Source organism: Canis lupus, chromosome 32 (genome assembly GCF_011100685.1).
Source record: "Canis lupus familiaris isolate Mischka breed German Shepherd chromosome 32, alternate assembly UU_Cfam_GSD_1.0, whole genome shotgun sequence".
NCBI classification, from domain to species: domain Eukaryota; kingdom Metazoa; phylum Chordata; class Mammalia; order Carnivora; family Canidae; genus Canis; species Canis lupus.
Window position 1 is genome coordinate 37,810,119 of NC_049253.1, and position 23,459 is coordinate 37,833,577.

The 23,459-nt window shown below is 36.7% G+C and overlaps 1 protein-coding gene across 7 annotated transcripts in view; it reads right to left on the bottom strand.

The window, feature by feature from the left end:
- MRPL1 (mitochondrial ribosomal protein L1) overlaps window positions 1-23,459 on the bottom strand; it is a 140,269-nt gene that overhangs the window by 57,753 nt on the left and 59,057 nt on the right. For 4 of the 7 annotated variants that reach the window (XR_005382931.1, XR_005382932.1, XM_038582344.1 and 1 more), the window contains 4 exons: window positions 22,964-23,075; window positions 7,672-7,930; window positions 4,628-4,711; window positions 3,424-3,495 (listed from right to left, as the gene is read on the bottom strand). Coding sequence is in view for 5 of the 7 variants with exons in the window: in XM_038582344.1 (XP_038438272.1) it covers window positions 3,424-3,495; window positions 4,628-4,711; window positions 7,672-7,930; window positions 22,964-23,075 (527 nt within the window). In the remaining 2 variants the exon portion in view is untranslated. The remainder of the gene's footprint in view (window positions 1-3,423; window positions 3,496-4,627; window positions 4,712-7,671; window positions 7,931-22,963; window positions 23,076-23,459) is intronic. The other 3 variants (XM_038582345.1, XM_038582348.1, XM_038582347.1) reach the window with 3 other exon arrangements.

Here is a 23,459-nt window from a genome sequence, read left to right on the forward strand (position 1 = left end):
GAGAACTAATCTATAATTATTTTCACAAAGAACTGAAACTAAACTTCTATTGCCTCCAATAACTAAAAATAAAAGAGGAGTGAGATGGTCAAAGATAAATTAATTTATAATATATTTATCCATACTCTTAATTCCATTTTAATAGCAAAAATAATAATAATAATATACAAATTTTTAAAAACAGTTTTAATGTAGGCAAGCATCTAAAATAATTATTAGACTACAATATACTCCATTTAAACATACAGTTGATTACAAAGTGATTACAAAAACATTTAGTTTCATTATAGAAAAGCAACTTTTTAGAATAATATTGCCTGGACAACAAATATTTTACCAATGATTCTTTTTGCATATACTATTACCATAGTATGTCACTCAAAAAACGCAGTTTGGGGCTACACAATAAACCCTAAAATCTTGTACCATGGCAAAATTAAACAGTGATTCTGGAATTTTACCTTTCTGTTACTATTCTTATTTTTACAAATTCTTTACTCCCTAAATAACTTACTCTGGTCCCCTTAACAATAACTTGCATTAAACAAGCACTTAACACATGTGCCAAGCATTCTGCTAAACATGTCAAATGATTTAGTTCATCCAGTCTTTACAATAATTCTAGGAGGCAGTACTGATGTTGGCCACACATTCCAGATAGGAAACTGAGGTCTCAAGGCATATTAGTCAGACTGTGCACTTACAAAAAGCAGACCCAGATCTCGAACACATGTAATGTAGTTCCAGAACCCAGAGCTCTCATTCATATAAATATGAAAACAGAGGCAATTTTTAAATGTCAAAGAAATGCATGTGAAATTTCTACTCTAAGATTACTTTCCAATATGGATTTTATGACATGTTCCTTTAAATTTATGTGTGAAAGTTATGTTACAGTTAACCTTAAAATCACATCTTGGAATAATACAAAACTATACAAACAAAAACCATGCTTTAGGGAGGAGTAAAAATTAAATTATTTAAAAATCTCTCACAACCAAGTATATTTGTGATATCTCAAAATGAAACAAAATGAATTTATTAAATAAAGGCCTTACCTAAATGACTATTAGTTTAGTAAATTCACCGTACCTTACCTTTTTTTTTTTTTTTTTTTTTTTTTTTTTTAACCTACGATAGTCACACAGAAAGAGTGAGAGAGGCAGAGACACAGGCAGAGGGAGAAGCAGGCTCCATGCAGGGAGCCCGATGTGGGATTTGATCCCGGGTCTCCAGGATCGCGCCCTGGGCCAAAGGCAGGCGCCAAACCACTGCGCCACCCAGGGATCCCCGTACCTTACCTTTTATAAGTGCTAAGTAAAATAGTATTTAATCTAAATAAAAAATACAGAATGTGTTAAAAAAATTACACTCATGATACTATTTATAAAACTGGATTGAATTTATTTCATAACCTGAATACCTTTGAAAATTAACATGAATGAGGGATGCCTGGGTGGTTCAGTTGGTTGGGTGGCGTACTCTTGATTTTGGGTCAGGTCATGAGCTCAGTATATAGTCTGCTTAAGGAGTCTTTCCCTCTCCCTGTGCCCCTCCCCCCATTTATATGCTTGCTTGTTTTCTCTCTTTCTCTCTCTTCAATAAATAAATAAATCTTTAAAAAAAATAACATGGATGAGCTTTGAAAGATTCCATGTGAAAAAAAATAATAATAAAATAAATAAAAATTAAAAAATTAAAAAGAAAGATTCCATGTGAAAACCTGCAAGAATATGCTAGTGATGCCTTATACAGATGGCATTTTTCCTCTAGTAATAGATCATCAATGGTATCCCTAAGGGAAATTTTGTACCTGTAATATTGACCAAATAATTTCAAAATGTACTTGCTTTCCTTATTTGGGTTACTTTTTCAAATATGTTTTATTTAATAAACAATGTTACAGACATTTATTTCTTGAGAAGTAATTTCTTGCTTAACATTTAACTTCATTTAAACTCCATTGTTGTTTTGACAGTTCTACCAGACACTCTTATGCTTTCTGGAAAAAAAAAAAAAAAACAGATGGAAGGCGGTACACTAATTTAATAAGAATAGTTAGTTCTCTGGCTCCAGACATTACGCTCTACTCTCCAATTCCAAAGAATATGTGGTATTGTTTAGTTTTTAAAAATTAAAAGAATTTTAATAATTTGATTAAAGTTTATCATACATCAGAAAGAACTGGTACCACCCTCTGACTTTGAGCCAGACTCTGCATGAAAGCATAATCTCTTTGTATTTTCCATTAGCGCTACTCCCAAAAATCATTCTGGAGACTCTCCTTAAAAATACAGAATCCTCCCCACATTTAGAGTACTATTGGGGGTGGAAAAAAAAAAAAAAACAACCTACAAACACTCTTCTACATCCCAAAGGAAGGGCCCAGTTCAAACTTTCCCCAAATCCAAATCTGAATATGGAACAAAAGAAATTTTCAGGGACACCTAGGTGGCTCACCAGTGAGCATCTGCCTTTGGCTCAGGGCCTGTTCCTGGAGTCTGGGGATCAAGTCCCACATCAGGCTCCTTGTGGGGAGCCTGCTTCTCCCTCTGCCTATATGTCTCGGCCTCTCTATCTCTCTCATGAATAAATAAATAAAATCTTAAAAAAAAAAAGAAATTTTCATATACTTTCTCTTGCGCCAAATACAAAAAGTATTCCTATAACCTAAACAATTAAATTTAAAAGAGAAAGATTTTAGAGAATGTTAAAGAAAATCTCTTGTATTTTCAAAAATAACTCCCAAAATTCAACAGACAGGCTTCTTCTTCCCACCTCTTAAAAAAAAATATATATTGTTCTGATTGCAATTCAGCTCCACAAATTCTTTGTTACTTTCTCAATACAAGCAGCATAACCACTTGTTGCCTCATGGGGAATCTATGCAACTCTGAAGTGGCTGCAGAGTAAAAGTTAAGATAATTAGAAGTATCATATTACAAAAAAAAAAAAGTATCATATTACTACAGAGGTCAGATACTATCCTTTGTGATCTGTAAAGTTAATCACACTTTTCACCTCAAGAAGGCAAAAACAAATATTTGAGCTTCAAAAAATGAATAATGATGTTCATGAGTGCTACCTTTTAAATGTCACTTTAAATCTCCCACTCAAAACCACAAAGAGTCATATTGCCCTTTCCAGTCTACTCACAAAACTCTCACAAACATACAGCAAGAAAAGAGGGGGAAAAAATCACACTATAAATCAAGCATAATTAGTATCAGACTGGATAGTTTTTTCTTAGCTTGATTTTGAGACTTAGAATGGGAAAATTCTTCCCTGTTCTACAAAGCTTTACTAACCATTTACATTACATCAAAAGATGTAAGCATAGTGGTTAGGTTCCACATGTAACAAATCAATGGATGGCAAAGATAACAATTTCTATAACTAATGAACATGAATACAACACTGTACCTTCTGAATCAGATTAGTTCCTCCTGCAAACGCAGCTCCATTTTCTTCTGCTATTTTAATCTCTGATGCATTCTATAAATACAATAGTTTGAACATCAATCTTTAAGTAAGTTCAATCTGCTTTCAAGTATTTTGTAAGAAATAATATCACAGGTCAAAGTAAAAATTGTGGTTTTACTTTTAACTGAAAATGCATCAATTCTCAATCAGACACATCAGAGATATTACATCCTGAACAAGTTTACTTTGTAGGTGATTAAGGTGTTTCTTGACTAACACATGAGGAAACACATTAAAACACATTGAACCAGAGTGGTTCAACCTAACTCTTCAATGCCTTCAATATATCATCTTCCAAAAGTAAAAGATTAAAATATGTTTAGTTTTGCTAACTTAAATGGAGACATCCCCAATATAGAAGAGGAAAAATTACTTAAGAAATGACAAAATCAAAACTACATTGTACACCTGAAATATAAGACTGTATGTTAACTAACTAGAATGAAAAACTTAAATTTAGCCAGCTGTCTGAAAATTCAAAAGAAAAACACAGGATTAGTTATTGTCTTTCTGTATATTCCATTTATGCCATTTGATTTTACTGTGAAAATGTATCACTCCTTTAAATCATTCAAGTTTTATAGCATTCCAACAGCTATATTCTCCACTTTTCTAGAAATAAAAAAAATCTCTTCCTTGAAAGTGAGGCAGATATAGAAGAATCAAAATGCTCTAACAATTTATAGATACATTACAAACAAATGTTTATAAGTAACACAAAAAGACAGAAAAAGAGCCGTATGACTCTGTTACAGCTTCGACTTTCCTGGCTTTCCAGACTAGATATTTTTAAAAGTGTGGTTTCTGTCTTCACAGTACTAAGTGAGCTCATTGCTTCAAAATAATTTCATTGTTTTTGAAAAGAGTACTTTGAGTTTGAAGCAGGAACTAGTAGGACAAATTCTCTATTTCTCTTCAGTTTCTTACAAGAAACATAATGTAGTAGATTAAAAATGATGAAATTAATATTCTAGTTTAGCTCTTTCTCAAACTAATGACATAACCTCAAATAAGGCACCTAACTGCTTCAAATGGGGGAAAATAAGGCTATGTGACTAGTCTACTCATTCAGTTAATCTAAGCACTGATCAATGTGATATGTAAAAAAGGTAAATGATATGAAAAGTTGGCAAAGGTTACTCACCTCTGTAAGTACAGCAACTTTATTGATTTCTGAAATGAATGGGTATGGAAAACTAAGAACACTGGCAAATGGCTCCACTTTTTTCTAAATATACAACAATGGAAAAATAATTAAGAAAAATTCATTCATCTTTTCTGTATCTCTTACATCTATAAAAAACAAAGCTAACATGTTTTGTTTTCAACATTTTAGTTCTACCATATGTCCTCTAATTAATTCAGAACTATTTACTGATTACTATTAAAGCATAAGAGACTATTAAGAAATCATAATGAAAATCTCTCTCTCTCCCCACCTCCATACTGCCATAGCACTTGGTTTCTATCTCTACATCATTCTTCACAGTCTCTCCTATATTAAAAGATGTGTTTGCATACCCATATCTTCCCCAGAACCTAGTACAATGCCTTCTACGTGATAGATATCATTAAAAGTTTACGGATGCCTGGGTGCCTCAGCAGTTGAGCATCTGCCTTCTGCTCAGGGCATGATCTCGGGGTCCACAGATCCAGCCCTGCTTTGGGATCCCTGCAGGGAGCCTACTTCTCCCTCTGCCTGTGTCTCTGCCTCTCTCCCTCTGTCTCTCTCATGAATAAATAAAATCTTTAAAAAATAAATAAATAAATAAATAAAATAAAAAAAAATAAAAAAATAAAAAATAAAAAAAATAAATAAATAAATAAATGTTTACTACCTTGAATTAAATTAAAAAGAACATGTAAGTTTTTTGATACTATAAGGAGTATATGAGCACAGCTATGCATAATGGACAACAGAAAATATCCAGCTAATCTGCTTAGTAGGTCACTATTAACCCTAAATCAAAGGTAGAAATGCCAAGCATGAAAGGCTCTTCTGACTGGGTCTATTCTGAAACTATACAGACTGCCTACCACTTTGAAAGACATTTGGGAAGTCAGTTGGAAAATCCAAGATATGTAATGGCGTGCATTGAGACACCCACCCAAACATGGGTGGAGATTCTACAGGGCCTCAGAACTTTTTTGTTCAGTTACCTAAGCCAAGGATCTGTCTAGCCCTGTGGCTCATATCACTTAGAGAGACTTCACATGGAAACAAGTTCTAGGCCCATAGTTTTTGTGCAGTTTTAAGATCTAGAAAAAAGGGAAAAAGGGTTGTTCCCTAATTAAAACTGATTGAAAGGTTATATATTTTTAAAAAACTTTATTTTGAGTAAAGATAAGCTCCTGAGGACTTCTTTTCAGACAAGAAGGCACACTCTTAAGCACACTTGTTATCAGACATGCAACTCAATTTTATTGACTGACATTCCTTTGCCATTAACATGTCACAACTGGTTTCAGGGAATTTTTCAATGGCCAGTAACCACGATAAAATCATAATAAAATTCCCTGGGGGAATATTAGCTTGTTGTAAAAGGGCTCTATCAAAAACAAAAAAAATGTCTTAGAAAGAAACCAGTACCCTTTCAATGTTAATGAAAGTGTGTGGTACAACAAGTCTTCATTATGAACCACAGCTGACCGCTAAAGAACTCAGGGTTTGGAGCACTATCCCCAGCCCAGTGGAAAATCTGCGTATGACTTTTGACTTCCCCAAAACTTAACTACTGATAACATAAATAGTCAACTAACACATATTTGGTACACTGTATATATTAGATACTATATTATCATATCAAAGAAAGCTAAAGAAAAGAAAATGTTAAGAAAATAAGAAAAATATATTTACAGTATTGTACTGTATTTATCAAAAAAACTGCATGTAAGTGAATCCTCAAATTCAGCCTATGTTGTTCAATGGTAAACAGTACATTAACGGCTGACTGAGAGGGTGATCATCTTGGATACCACAACATTTTTAAAATAAAAGAACTAACAGTAACACTGTGGTATAAAATAAAATTACAGCGTGGCTGGTATAAACTGTCTCTAATAAATAAGAACTAAGAAAAACGTTCTTGATTCAAGACCTTGATTCAAATCCTAACTCCACCTCCTATTCTGTGACCTTGAACAACTTACTTCAGTTTCTATGTCTCAGCTTCCTCTTTTGAGGTTATTATGGAATTAAATGAGAAAACGCATGCAAAGCACTTAACATTGTGGCTGGTACACAGAAAATTTTCCAGTAAATGTTGACTGTGATTATTAAACACTTACCAAATACTTTACATGCATTATCGCAATTAATCCTCTTAAAAACTGTATAAAAGAAGCATTTTATTTCCCCTTAAAGAAGGTAGAAAAATAGATCTGAAGAGGTTAAACCAGAAACCCAAAGAGCAAGTAAGTGGTGACACCAGGATTCTGGCCTGTACTGTAATCTGACTCCAGAGCCCATGCTCTTAAGGACTACACTGTACTGCCTCCTCCTACGTGTTCAACTGTTGTTGAGGTTGTTAAATTGTATTAAAAAATTTGTATCTTCTAGTTTGACCCAAAAAAAAAGACATCCTCAGAATAAAAATTAAAATACTGTTTCCAAGAAAATTAAATTTCTTAAATGCAACACTTCCAAATTTAGTGGTATAATGGACCTCAACTCTAATTTAGTATTTTTACTACTTTTAGAGTTTTATAAGCAAAAGTCTTCCAAAACTGCATATAAACAGATAAAGCAGAAAAGTTTAGGATGAAGCAAGAGTGAGGAGCTTGGTACATGCACATACAAACTCAGTCTCAACACAGGACTCGAAGGAACATACCTGCAGGCAACTGAGCTAATCCCAAATCCTCATTTACAGAAAAGGAGTATGACACTCAGGCAGCGTAAGTCACTTTTCAAAGTTATAGTAATACCTCAATTAATTTTAATACTACTTTTGCTGAAATTTATATCAGTGATTTTCAGGTGAATAGGAGACATGTTCATTAACTCTGCAGAGTATGTTCAACATATTTTATATTTGGAAAATAAAAACAAACATTTTTCATTCTATAGTATACAAAGAGCATAAGATTTCCCAAAAATTGTTATAGGAAACAAAGAATTAAAAAAATTAAGAAACAGCAATTCACACAGCTACTATTCACAAATTTATTTTAATTGAATTTACATACCTTCTTCCCCAGTGACATATCCAGTGTCAAATCAAGATAAACACCTTGCTTTGGATTAGTAAAGTCTAGAGTTTGAAATTTCTTAAGTAATTGAATAGCTTTCTCCACCTCATATATCTGCCTTGGATATAGGTGCTTTAAGTAGACATCATCCTCAGGTTCACCTTCCATAAAGGAATATGACTTTATTTTTTCTATCTCATCTTTTTTCTCATCTGATGCTTTGTCTTTCATACTTTTTTTTGTTTTCTTTGCAGGCCTTAAAAAAAAAAAATTCAAGATCAGTTATCTCAATACATATTCTAAGAAACTTTTTTTTAAAAAGCCAATGTACATAATTCAGAAAAAAATAATAAAAATAAAGTTTATTTTTTTTTGTTTAATTCAAAAGCATAAACTGCTTTATAGTTTTTCTAGTTCAACAAGTATTAGGTGAACTTTTGTACTGTATGCAGTTGATACAAAGTTGGATAAGGCATTGATGCTGTTCTCCAGAAATTTAGAGAAATAGAGGAGACAGACATATAAACAGATAATTTCAATAGAATGGCTAAGTACTTTGACACAGTGTTATCAGAGCTGTAGGGAAGACATTTAATCCACTCTAGGAAACTAGGAAAGTGTTCTATGAGAGATGACCCTAACATCAATTCTTGAAGAATAAGGAAGAATTGGCCAAAGTATATACCCTAGAAAGACGAAAACATATGACCGCATGAAAAGGTGTACACAAATGTTCATAGCAGCATTACTCATAACAGCCAAAAAGTAAAAATAACCCAAATGTCCAATAACCGAGATCGATACGTAAATGTGGTGGTATATCCATACTTTTAAAATACCCGTATTCAGGCAGCCCTGGTGGTGCAGCGGTTTGGTGCTGCCTGCAGCCTGGGGTGTGATCCTGGAGACCGGGGATCGAGTCCCATATCGGGCTCCCTGCATGGAGCCTGCTTCTCCCTCTCCCTCTGCCTGTGTCTCTGCCTCTCTCTCTCTGTGTCTATGAATAAATAAATAAAATCTTAAAAAATAAAATAAAATAAAATACCCGTATCTTATTAAATATTAATCAGCAGTGAAAAGGAATTGAAGTACTGATACAAGCTATAACAAGTATGAACTGTAAAAACATTATGCCAGTGAAAGAAGCCAGTCACAAAAGACCATATATTTTATGAAACATGAAGGACAGGAAGTCCATAGAGGCTGAAAGTAGACTTAGTGATTGTCTGAGGCTGGGAAAGGAGGTTAGAAAAAATGGGGCATCACTGTCAATAGGCATGAGGTTTTAGGGGAAGTTAACAAAAATGTTCTAAAATTGACACTGGTGATGGTGTCAAAAGTGTGAATATACTAAAAACCACTGAATCGTACACTTTAAATGGGTGAATTGTAGGCTTTGTAAATTACATCTCAATAAAGCTATTACTTTAAAAAGTAGGGTCAGCCAGGCAAAGAAACAACATAATAAAAGTATTGAGTCATGAAACAGAATACAAGTATTCAAGGAGACCAATTATAAATTCTAACTGATGGGCAGCCCTGGTGGCTCACCGGTTTAGCACCACCTTTGGCCCAGGGCCTGATCCTGGAAACCCAGGATCAAGTCCCACGTCAGGCTCCCTGCATGGAGCCTGCTTCTCCCTCTACCTGTGTCTCTGCCCCTCTCTCTCTCTCGTGAATAAATAAATAAAATCTTAAATAAATCAATAAATTCTAACTGATGAGAGCAAAGGTGAGCAAAACTTTTCTGGAAGGGACCAGACAGCAAAATATTTTATGGTCTCTTATCTCAGTATTTCAGTTTTGGCACTGTAATGTGAAAGCAGCCATAGACATTGAGAAATGAATGAATGTAGCCACGTTCCAATAAAACTTTATGAACAAATAGCTTAAATTTCATGTGTCACAAAATACTGTTTTTTCTTTTTTTACCCAATCACTTAAAAATGTAAAGACCATGTCCATGAATCATACAAAAATAGATAGTAAACCAGATTTTTTTGGTCCACTGGACATAGTTTGCTGACTCCTGAACTAAAGGGCAAAACAGAAGGCAAGATACATCAGAAGATGGGGCTGGAGAATCTAGATCACAGAGCGCCTTCGCTAGGGGTAATAAGAAGCCACGGAACAGGAGTGGCATCTGTATTTCCAACAGAGTATCCCAGCTACAATACAAGAGACAGATTTGAAGGAAGCTGAATTAGAGACAATATAAAGACCAATTCCTCCCTTTCTTCTCAAGGAAATATGACAGCCTCCAGAGTAGTATTGGTAATAGACCAGAGAAAATGAGATTATATATTTATAAAGTATACACTGCAGAAATAGAAAGATGGAAAAAGTCTATATAACATCTCCTACATTTCTAGCTTAGGTGACTAGGCATAGAGGAGTATCATTAAGACTAGAAATAAAGAAAGCAAAACAGTTTTCTTATAAGGGAGGTATTTACAAAGATGTTTAGTTTGAGGCAATACAGAGTTTGAGCGTGGGGTTAGTTGCATCACTGACTCTACTTCTTTATTCCCTCTCTTCATTCAAGTCCCTTTGCTGAGTGACTTTGCAGTTCCTCCTATTTAAAGAGGTAGAACAGGGATCCCTGGGTGGCGCAGCGGTTTGGCGCCTGCCTTTGGCCCAGGGCGCGATCCTGGAGATCCGGGATCGAATCCCACATCGGGCTCCCGGTGCATGGAGCCTGCTTCTCCCTCTGCCTGTGTCTCTGCCTCTCTCTCTCTCACTGTGTGCCTATCATGAATAAATAAAAAAAAAAAAAAAAGAGGTAGAACATATTTCCCAGCACTTTGATTGGTCATCTGACTAGTTTGGCCAATATAATAAAGCAAAAGTGACAGTTTCTCTGCTCTAAGCTTAGGCCAATAAGAAGCTTAAAAGGTTTCCACTTGCATGTTTGTATTTCTGCCATTTCCATAAGAATATGCTTGGGCTACAAGAATAAGAGATACGTAAAACAGAGCTGACCCCACAGAGCCCCAGGCTAGATTGGACAATTTGCAGCTGACCTGCAGACTCAAATGTGCAGCAAGCCCAGCCAAGGTCCTAAGAGATACCCCATCCAAACCTGGCTTAGATCAGCTGACTAACACATGTGTGGGCAATGATAAATAATTCTTGAGTGGTTTGATACATAACAAAAGCTAACAAGGTGTTTATAAAATATCTAGGAAAATATGTTCAACAGGTAACTGCAGGTAAGAGTTTGAACCTAAGACAGAAAAAAAAAAAGAGCTAGAGATAATATATTTTAAAATCTCAACATTAATTCAAATCACACCTATAATCTTTTAACCATAGAGTTTGAAATTATTTAAGTAATATTTCTAAAATATTATGGTAGGCAGAATAATAGCTTTCCAAAAATGTTATATCTCCATGGCAAAAAAGGACTTTGCAGATGTGCTTAGGGCTAAAGACTTTGAGATGGGGAGACTGTCTGGATAATCCAGGGGGCCTATCTAATCACACAAGTCCTTAAAAGCAGAGAAATTTTTTTCCCTTTCCTAACTACATCTGACAGAGATGGGAACAAGAAATTCGAGCGTGAAAGGGAATCTGCCATTCCTGGCTTTGAAGATGGAGGAAGGGGGCCAGAATATTTTTTTAACTTACAAACAGAACACTGTTTTAGTTAAATAAAAAAAGGAGCATATTATAACACAGATCAAACAGGACTCTAAAAAGCACTTTCTTCCAAAATTAAAAAAAAACATAACTGAACAAAACCTGTCAATAATTAATTTTATATACCCACTGTCTGTTTTTCATGACCCTCCAAAAATATCTATCTTTATTCATTACAATCACATCCAGAAGAACTATTGTTGTTCATGCAATTATATAAGGCCCTATCAGGAGAGCTTAAATGCTAGGATTCTTGGGAATAAAAATAAATCATACTAAAAAGGTTTTTGCCAAGCCCAGGGAAAAATATCTGGCAATCTGACTTCAAGTGAATTTAGCTGTGGTTACCTATCTAAATGACATAGATTAAATATAACAAGAGACTATACTCAGGTAATAACTTTCTCCCTGCCTTATCTGATCCTTAACTCCAAAAGCATAAAAGGAAAAATAATTCCATGGTTATACTCAAAACAAAAAAAAAATCAGTGCTATACAATAAAGCTCATTTTAAGACCTTTGAAGATCTGTGACCCCAGAGATCGAGTCCCTTCAAGGCTGAAAAACTCTTTACACTGAGGAACTGCGGGATGGAGGTTGGGGGGCATAGTGATACACAACTTCCATCAAACTAAACTAAACAGAACTAAAGAGAAAATGCCTAGGGCATGTAATTATTAATGAAATGCAAACATCCTGACATCTTATTTCTCAGTGTAATTCTGTAAATAAGTTCACTAATATCTCTGATGCTTTTATTCATAAAACTAAATGCAGAAGTTCTGTTTATACTGACAATGTGAAAGTAAAAAAAAAAAAAAAGAAACCAGTGATACAAATAAATGAAAATTGAAAAATAAAAACTGGAATGAATATTAACAATTAGAGAGTTGGATAAAATCACAACTTTTCTTGAATGCATCACAAAGCTAAGATCACAGGGCAACCAAGTAGCCTTATAGCCAAGGAGAATCAGCCTGCATTCCCTATCCCCATTCCACATGTATACTCAGGACAGACCTGTAGCATAGTAGGAGAGAAAGGTAAGCAGGTAAGAAAAAAAAAACAGCTAAAATGTTAGGGCTACTAGAAACCTCCTGGGATATCCACACACAATAGGAGTTCACACTCAATTTGTAGGCCTTTTCCACTGACCTCCACCAGATGCTCCTGGGAAAGACTGGAGCAGGCCAGGAGACTAGAAAGCTTCCCTAAAAAATACAGCCACAGAGATTGGTCACTGCTACCAGAAAGACATGTAACCCTGAAACCACATAGGTCACAGGTAAACACCCATGTGTATAAGGAAAAGAAAGAAGAAAAAAACACAAAAACGTCTATCCTTAGGGGTAGGTCAGTAAACAGTCCTGAGCACAATATCTTCCAACAGTAGTCGAGTTGGGGAAGGGCCTGGACACTCTGGCAAAGACCTGCAATAGATAGAAACCGTGAGGAAAAGGGACAGAAATATTGAGAAAACCCCAACCTGAAGGTCCAGTCACACAGGGCGCACTCAAAGGCTGATTTGGAAAACAGAGAATCCCTCCTGCACCCATCTCCAGTCTAGCAAACACTAATAAGCAACAGCAATCTACACTAGGGAAGAAGCAAGAGTATGAAGAGAGACTCCCCCACCCCCACTGCCCCACCCTGAGGTACAGGTACACAGGCAAGGCAGAAAACAGAGCATAAAGGAGGAATGCTGAGAAAAATTTTCCAGCAACCCTGCCCCCACCTTTTGCACCATGTAAAGAACAGAAATTTGAAGCTGGTTGTAACCATAGCAACACCAAAACCAAAACCTAGCTCCACTTCTAACTGGGCTGATTCAACACTGTTACAAGAGGCATGTGCATTCCCAGGCATAAATACTAGGTACTTAGGTTTCAACTGTTCTACGCAAGATGTTCTGCAGTCAATAAAAAATTTTGAGATATGTGAAGAAAAAGAACCTATTATCAACAAAGAAACAGAACCAAAGTCAGAGATGACCAAAGTGGCCTTTTATATCAGGATCTGCCACTGACAAACTATGAGTATATGCACATACACGGACGAATGAAATGATGAGAGAAGAATCAAGCACAAGCCTCTCTACCCTGTCTCAAATCCTGATAAAAACAATTTTTGCCAGGGACACCTGGGTGGCTCAGTGGTTGAGTGTCTGCTTTCAGCTCAGGGTGTGATCCTGGAGCTCTGGGATTGAGTCCTACATCAGGCTCCCTGCGGGGGACCCTGCTTCTCCCTCTGCCTATGTCTCTGCCTCTTTCTCTGTGTCTCTAATGAATAAATGTTTAAAAAAATTTTGGCATACAAAAAACATTTTTTTAGTATATTATAAAGTCAGTATACTAAAAAACAAAAAACAAAAAACACAGGGCCATCTGGATGCCACAGTAGGTTGAGCCTCTGACTCTTAGTTTCGGCTCAGGTTGTAATCTCAGGGTCGGGAGATCAAGCCCCACATCGGGCTATGCACTCAGCACGCAGTCTGCTTGGGATTCTCTCTGTCCTGTCCCTCCCCACAGAGTGCATGTGCACTTGCACACACCCTCTCTCTCAAATAAATAAATAATCTTAAAGAATTAAAACCATAGGGCAGCCCCAGGGGCTCAGCGGTTTAGCGCTGCTTCAGCCCAGGGTGTGATCCTGGAGACCCAGGATGGAGTCCCATGTCAGGCTCCCTGCATGGAGCCTGCTTCTCCCTCTGCCTGTGCCTCTGCCTCTCTCTCTGTGTCTCTCGTGAATGAATAAATAAAATCTTAAAAAAAAAAATTAAAAACACAACTAAGATTATAAATACGATGATTCTCATCAAGCTATGGAATAACTCTCATTGTTCTTTTATTTATTTCTTTTAGAAATATTATTTTTTTATTTTTTAAAGATTTTATTTATTTATTCATGAGAGACATAGAGATAGAGATAGAGACAGAGACAGAGACAGAGACACAGGCAGAGGGAGAAGCAGGCTCCATGCAGGGAGCCTGACGTGGGGCTCGATCCCGGGTCTCCAGGATCTCGCCCTGGGCCAAAGGCAGCGCTAAACCGATGAGCCACCAGGTATGCCCTCATTGTTTCTTTTAAATTCCTTTTCAACTTGCACTGGAATAGAATATGGGGAAGACATAGAATGAAAATTTTCAAAACAAAATTTTTTTCTATTGGATAAAGGAAACAAAGATAAAATATTCTCAGTGTAATTAATATCCCTAATAAGAATTTTCAAAAAGCAGGAAAAAAAAAAGACAAACAGTTCAACAGAAAAATAGGCAAAAAGATATAAATTAGAAATATGATAAAGAAACACAAATGAAGACTGACGATATCCAGAGTTTTTAGGAATGCAGGCACTCACTCACTGCTGGATGGGTATGGGAATGTAAACTGCTACAACCAATACTTCTCCAACTTCTCAATAACAAAAAGAATCCAGGAACTATGCAAACTCAAAGGAAGATTCCTTTCTAGTCACATTTCTGCCACCTCCCTCTTCATCCTATATTCAAGCTACAGCACAGTGTACTTTATCCGTATCATTCACTTTCATGCTTCTGCACCACTGAAATACTTTCCTCTCAACCCCTCTGCAAAATTCTATCTTCCAGGACCAACTTCAACTACTTCTTGCCATATCCTCTTCCAGGTAGAATTAATTTACCTTTCACCTGTGATCCCACAGCACTTGGTACATTTCTCTATCATAACAGTTAAAATATACAGTGCAGATATGTGCTAACTTATTATATAAGGAGCTCCCACTAATCAACAACAAAGAATCAGAATAGGACATGATCAAAAAATTTATACTAAACACTGCTCACTTCAACAGTACGTACACAAAAATGGAACAATACAGAAAGACAAATTCACAGAAAACAAAATGTGGATCTTAAACACATGAAAAGATATATAACCTCAATGATAATAAAAGAAATAGAAATTAAAACCTGATTCCATTTATTACGTATCAAATTGGCAAAGTTCAAAAATTTTAGCAATATTGTATATGGAAAAATGGACATTCTAATACTACTTTCTGGTAAGGACATAAATTGGCAATATCTCTATGAAGGCAATTTGGTTTACCTTTCAAAATTATAAATGCATACATCTTTTTTTTAATAATAAATTTATTTTTATTGCTGTTCAATTTGCCAACATACACAATAACACCCAGTGCTCATCCCGTCAAGTGCCCCCTCAGTGCCCGTCACCCATTCACCCCCACCCCCCGCCCTCCTCCCCTTCCACCACCCCTAGTTCGTTTCCCAGAGTTAGGAGTCTTTATGCTCTGTCTCCCTTTCTGATATTTTCCACACATATCTTCTCACTTCCCTTATATTGCCTTTCACTATTATTCATATTCCCCAAATGAATGAGACCGTATAATGTTTGTCCTTCTCCGATTGACTTACTTCACTCAGCATAATACCCTCCAGTTCCATCCACATCGAAGCAAATGGTGGGTATTTGTCTTTTCTAATGGCTGAGGAATATTCCATTGTATACATAGACCACATCTTCTTTATTCATTCATCTTTCGATGGACACCGGGGTTCCTTCCACAGTTTGGCTATTGTGGACATTGCTGCTATAAACCTCGGGGTGCAGGTGTCCCGGCGTTTCATTGCATCTGTATCTTTGGAGTAAATCCCCAACAGTGCAATTGCTGGGTCGTAGGGCAGGTCTATTTTGAACTCTTTGAGGAACCTCCACACAGTTTTCCAGAGTGGCTGCACCAGGTCACATTCCCATCAACAGTGCAAGAGGGTTCCCTTTTCTCCGCATCCTCTCCAACATTTGTGGTTTCCTGCCTTGTTAATTTGCCCCATTCTCACTGGTGTGAGGTGGGATCTCATTGTGGTTTTGATTCGTGTTTCCCTGATGGCAAGTGATGCAGAGCATTTTCTCATGTGCTTGTTGGCCATGTCTATGTCTTCCTCTGTGAGATTTCTGTTCATGTCTTTTGCCCATTTCATGATTGGATTGTTTCTTTGGTGTTGAGTTTAAGAAGTTCTTTATAGATCTTGGAAACTAGCCCTTTATCTGATACGTCATTTGCAAATATCTTCTCCCACTCTGTAGGTTGTCTTTTAGTTTTGTTGACTGTATCCTTTGCTGTGCAAAAGCTTCTTATCTTGATGAAGTCCCAATTGTTCATTTTTGCTTTTGTTTCTTTTGCTTTCGTGGATGTATCTTGCAAGAAGTTACTGTGGCCGAGTTCAAAAAGGGTGTTGCCTGTGTTCTCCTCTAGGATTTTGATGGCATCTTGTCTCACATTTAGATCTTTCATCCATTTTGAGTTTATCTTTGTGTCTGGTGAAAGAGAGTGGTCTAGTTTCATTCTTCTGCATGTGGATGTCCAATTTTCCCAGCACCATCTATTGAAGAGACTGTCTTTCTCCAGTGGATAGTCTTTCCTCCTTTATCGAATATTAGTTGACCATAAAGTTCAGGGTCCACTTCTGGGTTCTCTATTCTGTTCCATTGATCTATGTGTCTGTTTTTGTGCCAGTACCACACTGTCTTGATGACCACAGCTTTGTAGTACAACCTGAAATCTGGCATTGTGATGCCCCCAGATATGGTTTTCTTTGCTAAAATTCTCCTGGTTGTTCAGGGTCTTTACTGATTCCACACAAATCTTAAAATAATTTGTTCTAACTCTCTGAAGAAAGTCCATGGTATTTTGATAGGGATTGCATTAAAAGTGTACATTGCTCTGGGTAACATTGACATTTTCACAATATCAATTCTGCCAATCCATGAGCATGGAATATTTTTCCATCTCTTTCTGTTGTCCTCAATTTCTTTCAGAAGTGTTCTGTAGTTTTTAGGGTATAGATCCTTTACCTCTTTGGTCAGGTTTATGCCTAGGTATCTTATGCTTTTGGGTGCAATTGTAAATGGGATTGACTCCTTAGTTTCTCTTTCTTCAGTCTCATTGTTAGTCTATAGAAATGCCACTGACTTCTGGGCATTGATTTTGTATCCTGCCATGCTACCGAACTGCTGTATGAGTTCTAGCAATCTTGGGGTGGAGGCTTTTGGGTTTTCTATGTAGAGTATTATGTCATCGGTGAAGAGGGAGAGTTTGACTTCTTCTTTGCCAATTTGAATGCCTTTAATGTCTTTTTGTTGTCTGATTGCTGAGTTTAGGACTTCCAGTACTATGTTGAATAGCAGTGGTGAGAGTGGACATCCCTGTCTTGTTCCTGATCTTAGGGGAAAGGCTCACAATGCTTCCCCATTGAGAATTATATTTGCTGTGGGCTTTTTGTAGATGGCTTTTAAGATGTTGAGGAATGTTCCCTCTATCCCTACACTCTGAAGAGTTTTGATCAGGAATGGATGCTGTATTTTGTCAAATGCTTTCTCTGCATCTAATGAGAGGATCATATGGTTCTTGGTTTTTCTCTTGCTGATATGATGAATCACATTGATTGTTTTATGAGTGTTGAACCAGCCTTGTGTCCCGGGGATAAATCCCACTTGGTCATGGTGAATAATTTTCTTAATGTACTGTTGGATCCTATTGGCTAGTATCTTGTTGAGAATTTTTGCATCCATGTTCATCAGGGATATTGGTCTATAATTCTCCTTTTTGGTGGGGTCTTTGTCTGGTTTTGGAATTAAGGTGATGCTGGCCTCATAGAACGAATTTGGAAGTACTCCATCTCTTTCTATCTTTCCAAACAGCTTTAGTAGAATAGGTATGGTTTCTACTTTAAACGTTTGATAGAATTCCCCTGGGAAGCCATCTGGCCCTGGACTTTTCGGTCTTGGGAGGTTTTTGATGACTGCTTCAATTTCCTCCCTGGTTATCGGCCTGTTAAGGTTTTCTATTTCTTCCTGTTCCAGTTTTGGTAGTTTGTGGTTTTCCAGAAATGCGTCTATTTCTTCTAGATTCCCTAATTTATTGGCTTATAGCTTTTCATAATATGTTTTTAAAATCGTTTGCATTTCCTTGGTGTTGGTAGTGATCTCTCCTTTCTCATTCATGATTTTATTAATTTGAGTCTCCTCTCTCTTCTCTTTAATAAGGCTGGTTAATGGTTTATCTATCTTATTAATTCTTTCAAAGAACTAACTCCTGGTTTTGTTGATCTGTTCCACAGTTCTTCTGGTCTCGATTTCGTTGAGTTCTGCTCGAATCTTAATTAACTCTCTTCTTCTGCTGGGTGTAGGATCTATTTGCTGTTTTTTCTCTAGCTCCTTTAGGTGTAAGGTTAGCTTTTGTATTTGAGTTCTTTCCAATTTTTGAATGGATGCTTGTATTGCGATGTATTTCCCCCTCAGGACTGCTTTTGCTGCATCCCAAAGATTTTGAACGGTTGTATCTTCATTCTCATTAGTTTCCATGAATCTTTTTAATTCTTCCTTAATTTCCGGGTTGACCCTTTCATCTTTTAGCACGATGGTCCTTAACCTCCACGTGTTTGAAGTCCTTCCAAACTTCTTGTTGTGATTTAGTTCTAATTTCAAGGCATTATGGTCTGACAATATGCAGGGGATGATCACAATCTTTTGGTATTGGTTCAGACCCGATTTGTGACCCAGTATGTGGTCTATTCTGGAGAAAGTTCCATGTGCACTTGAGAAGAATGTGTATTCAGTTGAGTTTGGATGTAAAGTTCTGTAGATATCTGTGAAATCCATCTGGTCCAGTGTATCATTTAAAGCTCTCGTTTCTTTGGAGATACTGTGCTTAGAAGACCTATCGAGTGTGGAAAGCGCTAGATTGAAGTCACCAAGTAGAAGTGTATTATTATTATCTAAGTAGGTCTTAACTTTGGTTATTAATTGATTGATATATTTGGCAGCTCCCACATTCGGGGCATATATATTGAGGATTGTTAAGTCCTCTTGTTGGATAGATCCTTTAAGTATGAGATAGTGTCCCTCTTCACCTGCCACTACAGTCTTCGGGGTAAATTTTAGTTTATCTGATATAAGGATGGCTACCCCTGCTTTCTTTTGAGGACCATTTGAATGGTAAATAGTTCTCCAACCTTTTATTTTCAGGCTGTAGGTGTCCTTCTGTCTAAAATGAGTCTCTTGTAGACAGCAAATAGATGGGTCCTGCTTTTTTATCCAGTCTGAAACCCTGCGCCTTTTGATGGGGTCATTAAGCCCACTCACGTTCAGAGTTACTATTGACAGATATGAGTTTAGTGTCATCATGATATCTATTCAGTCCTTGTTTTTGTGCATTGTTCCACTGGACTTCTTCTTAAAGGGGAATTTTAAGAGTCCCCCTTAAAATTTCTTGCAGAGCTGGTTGGAGGTCACATATTCTTTCAGTTCCTGCCTGTCTTGGAAGCTCTTTATCTCTCCTTCCATTCTGAATGAGAGCCTTGCTGGATAAAGTATTCTTGGTTGCATGTTCTTCTCATTTAGGACCCTGAATATATCCTGCCAGCCCTTCCTGGCCTGCCAGGTCTCTGTGGAGAGGTCTGCCGTTACCCTAATACTCCTCCCCATAAAAGTCAGGGATTTCTTGTCTCTTTCTGCTTTAAGGATCTTCTCTTTATCTTTGGAATTTGCAAGCTTAACTATTAAATGTCGAGGTGTTGAACGGTTTTTATTGATTTTAGGGGGGGATCTCTCTATTTCCTGGATCTGAATGCATCCCAGATTAGGAAAGTTTTCAGCTTGATTTGTTCAAATACATATTCTGGACCTCTGTCCCTTTCGGCGCCCTCGGGAACCCCAATTAAATGTAGGTTTCTCTTCCTCAAGCTGTCATTTATTTCCCTTAATCTACTTCATGGTCTTTTAATTGTTTGTCTCTTTTTTCCTCAGTTTCCCTCTTTGTCATCAACTTGTCTTCTATGTCACTCACTCGTTCTTCCACCTCGTTAACCCTCGTCGTTAGGACTTCTAGTTTGGATTGCATCTCATTCAGTTGATTTTTAATTTCTGCCTGATTGGACCTAAATTCTGCAGTCATGAAGTTTCTTGAGTCCTTTATGCTTTTTTCTAGAGCCACCAGTAGCTGTATAATAGTGCTTCTGAATTGGCTTTCTGACATTGAATTGTAATCCAGATTTTGTAACTCTGTGGGAGAGAGGACTGTTTCTGATTCTTTCTTCTAAGGTGAGGTTTTCCTTCTAGTCATTTTGCTCAGTGCAGAGTGGCCAAAAACAAGTTGTATTGGGAAAAGGAGAAAGAGAGAGGAGAGAAAGATGAAAGAAAAGAGAAAAAGAAAAAAAGAAGAAAAAAAAAACAGAAGAAAAAGAGAAAGAAAAAGAAAGAAAAGAAAAAAAGGGTGGAGGAAGCAAACTGAAATCAAAAAGCAAAAAAACAAAACAAAACAAAACAAAAAACACGGGGGAGTATCTTCTGATTCTGTATACTTTAAGTCCCTTGACTTCCCCTGGAACTTGTCCGTCTAGCTGGTCTTCTGGGGGAGGGGCCTGTTGTGCTGATTTTCAGGTGTTAGCACTTGGGGGAGCTGTTCAGCCCCCTGCCTGGTGCAGGGCTCAGTGGGGGTTGTTTACCCCGTGAGGCCCCAGGAGGAACAACCACAGTGGCGGCGGCCAGCTCTGGAGCCCTGGATTCAGCTCCCGCAGTAACTACAGAGCTCTCCGTCTGCAGGGCATACATCTTTTGTTTCAAAAATTCTATTTCTCAGTGTTTATACTATGAATACATTCAAAATCTTTGACAAGATTTATGTACATGACTATTCATTTATAATAACAAAAGACGGAAAAAATAAATATGTACCAGAGGGGGAAATAGGGAAATGGTTAAATTATGATATATGAAATGAAACACTATAGGCATGTTCATTAGAGCATTATTTACAATAGCCAAAACATGGAAACAACCTAAGTGCCCATTGACAAATGAATGAATAAAGGAAATATGGTAGATATATAAAATGAAATATTATTCAGCCATAAAAAGAAAGAATGAAATCTTACCATTTGAGACAACATGGATGGACTTTAAGGGCATTATACTAAGTGAAACAAGTCAGAGAATAAAAGACCTTATGATCTCACTTATGCATGAAATCTTTAAAAAACAATAATAATAATAATTCACAGATGCTGCGAACAGACTGGTGGTTACCAGAGACAGGCGTGGTGGGTAAAATGGGAGGTGGTCAAAAGTACAAACTTCTAATTTTAAAATAATCATAGGGATATAATGTACAGCACCGTGACTATAGTTAATAAAATTATATTGTCTGTCTGAAAGTTGCTAGAAGAGTAAATATTCATAAGTTCTCATCACAAGAAAAGAAAGTGATAGCTCTGTATAGTGATAGATATTAACCAGACCGTGGTGAGCATTTCCCCAAACATATAAATAATGAATCATTATGTTGGACACCTGACAATAATATGTGTCAATTATATCTCAACAACAAAAAAATAAATAACTAGACAGCTCCATCTGAAACAATCTCCAAAATATATTGTTAAGTTAAAAGCAAGCAAGATGCAGGACAGGGTATTCAGGTATTAAATAAGAAACAATTCTAACACTAAATGTGTGGATTTTTTCCCACACCAATCAATTATCTGATACAAGCCAGGTATCCAACAATTAACGGCAGTTCTGATACTATCCACCTGGATTTAGCATCAGATCCCACAAGTTAAGGACTCAGTTCCATAAGACTGCCCCCACCTCAAATGCCAATAGCAATTCAAAAGGCCTCTGGTATTTGTGGCCAACTAGCTATAAATAAATCAAGGGGTCCTGTGACCCCTCCACAGACTTCATAATTTGCTAGAATAGCTCACAAAATTCATAGAAACACTTATTTAACATTTACCAGTTTCTTATATAACAAAAGATATGGTAAAGGATACAGATAAATAGGTACATAGGGCAAGATGCAGAAGAGTTGGAAGTGCAAGAGTTTCTGTCTCCATTGGGTCTGGATGCACCACCCTTTGGGCACAGATGTATGCTCACCAATCCAGAAACTTTCAGAACCTCACAGTATAGGGATTTTTATGGAGGCATGATTAATTATGAACTCAATGTCTAGATCCTCTCTCTTCCCTGGATAACAGATAGGGTTGGAAGCTTCTAATCATGGCTTAGTCTTTCTGGAGACAAGTCCCCATCTGGGAGCCTACCAAAAGTTTCTTATTAGGACAAAATGCTCCTATCACCCAGAAAATTACAAGAGTTTTAGGAGCTCTGTATCAGGAACTGGGTCAAAGACCAAATATTACAACAATAGATGCTCCTAGCATCCCTATCACTCAGGAGATTACGGGAATTTTAGAAGCTCTGTATCAGGAACTGGGGGCAGAGACCAATATAAATCTTATGTCACAAAGTCCTAGCTCCAACACTTACTACTACTGTGAACCTAGGCAGGTTACATAATCTTTCAATGCCTTGCTTTTCAACTGAAAAAAAGAACATAATAACAACAGCTTCCACATAAAATAGCTGTGGAGACTAAATTAGTTACTGAATAGCAGTGTTCAATAAATGTTAAGTATTACTATAATAAGTCATATTTTTCTTTTAAATTATAAAATGTTAAAAAAGCAGAGATGATAACTTTCATAATTCTATGCCCCTGTACATCTTTATGGGAAAAGCATGTTTTTTAATCAAAATTTTCAATAAAAGCAAACAAAATTAATAAAAAAAAGTTACTTACTTTGTAGCAGCAGCAAAATGTCTGCTGGACACCTGAACATATACAGAACAAGGATAAAGAGGTATCTGATAAACCTTCTTCGAAAGACTATGCTTTTGATGATGTATCAAGACTTGAAAGAAAAAAAAAACATATAAAATATTAACATTAAACATTACACCCATAATTTTTACATCTTTAATATTTTCCGAAAAAAAATATTCAATATTTTATGAGTCTCAACCATTCTTTAAAAAGCATAATAATAGGGGCAGCTGGGTGGCCCAGTCAGTTAAGAGTCCTTCTCCTGGTTTCAGCTCAGGTCATAATCTCAGGGTCATGGGATCAAGGCTCACATTGGGCTCTGTACTCAGTGAGGAGTTGGCTTGGGATTCTCTTTCCCTCTCCCTCTGCCCGTCCCACTTGTGCACATTCTTTCTCTCAAATAATAAATCTTAATAAAAAATTGTAAAAGTAGAAACTTCAATTCTTGAAACTAAAGCCAAGCAAACATCTA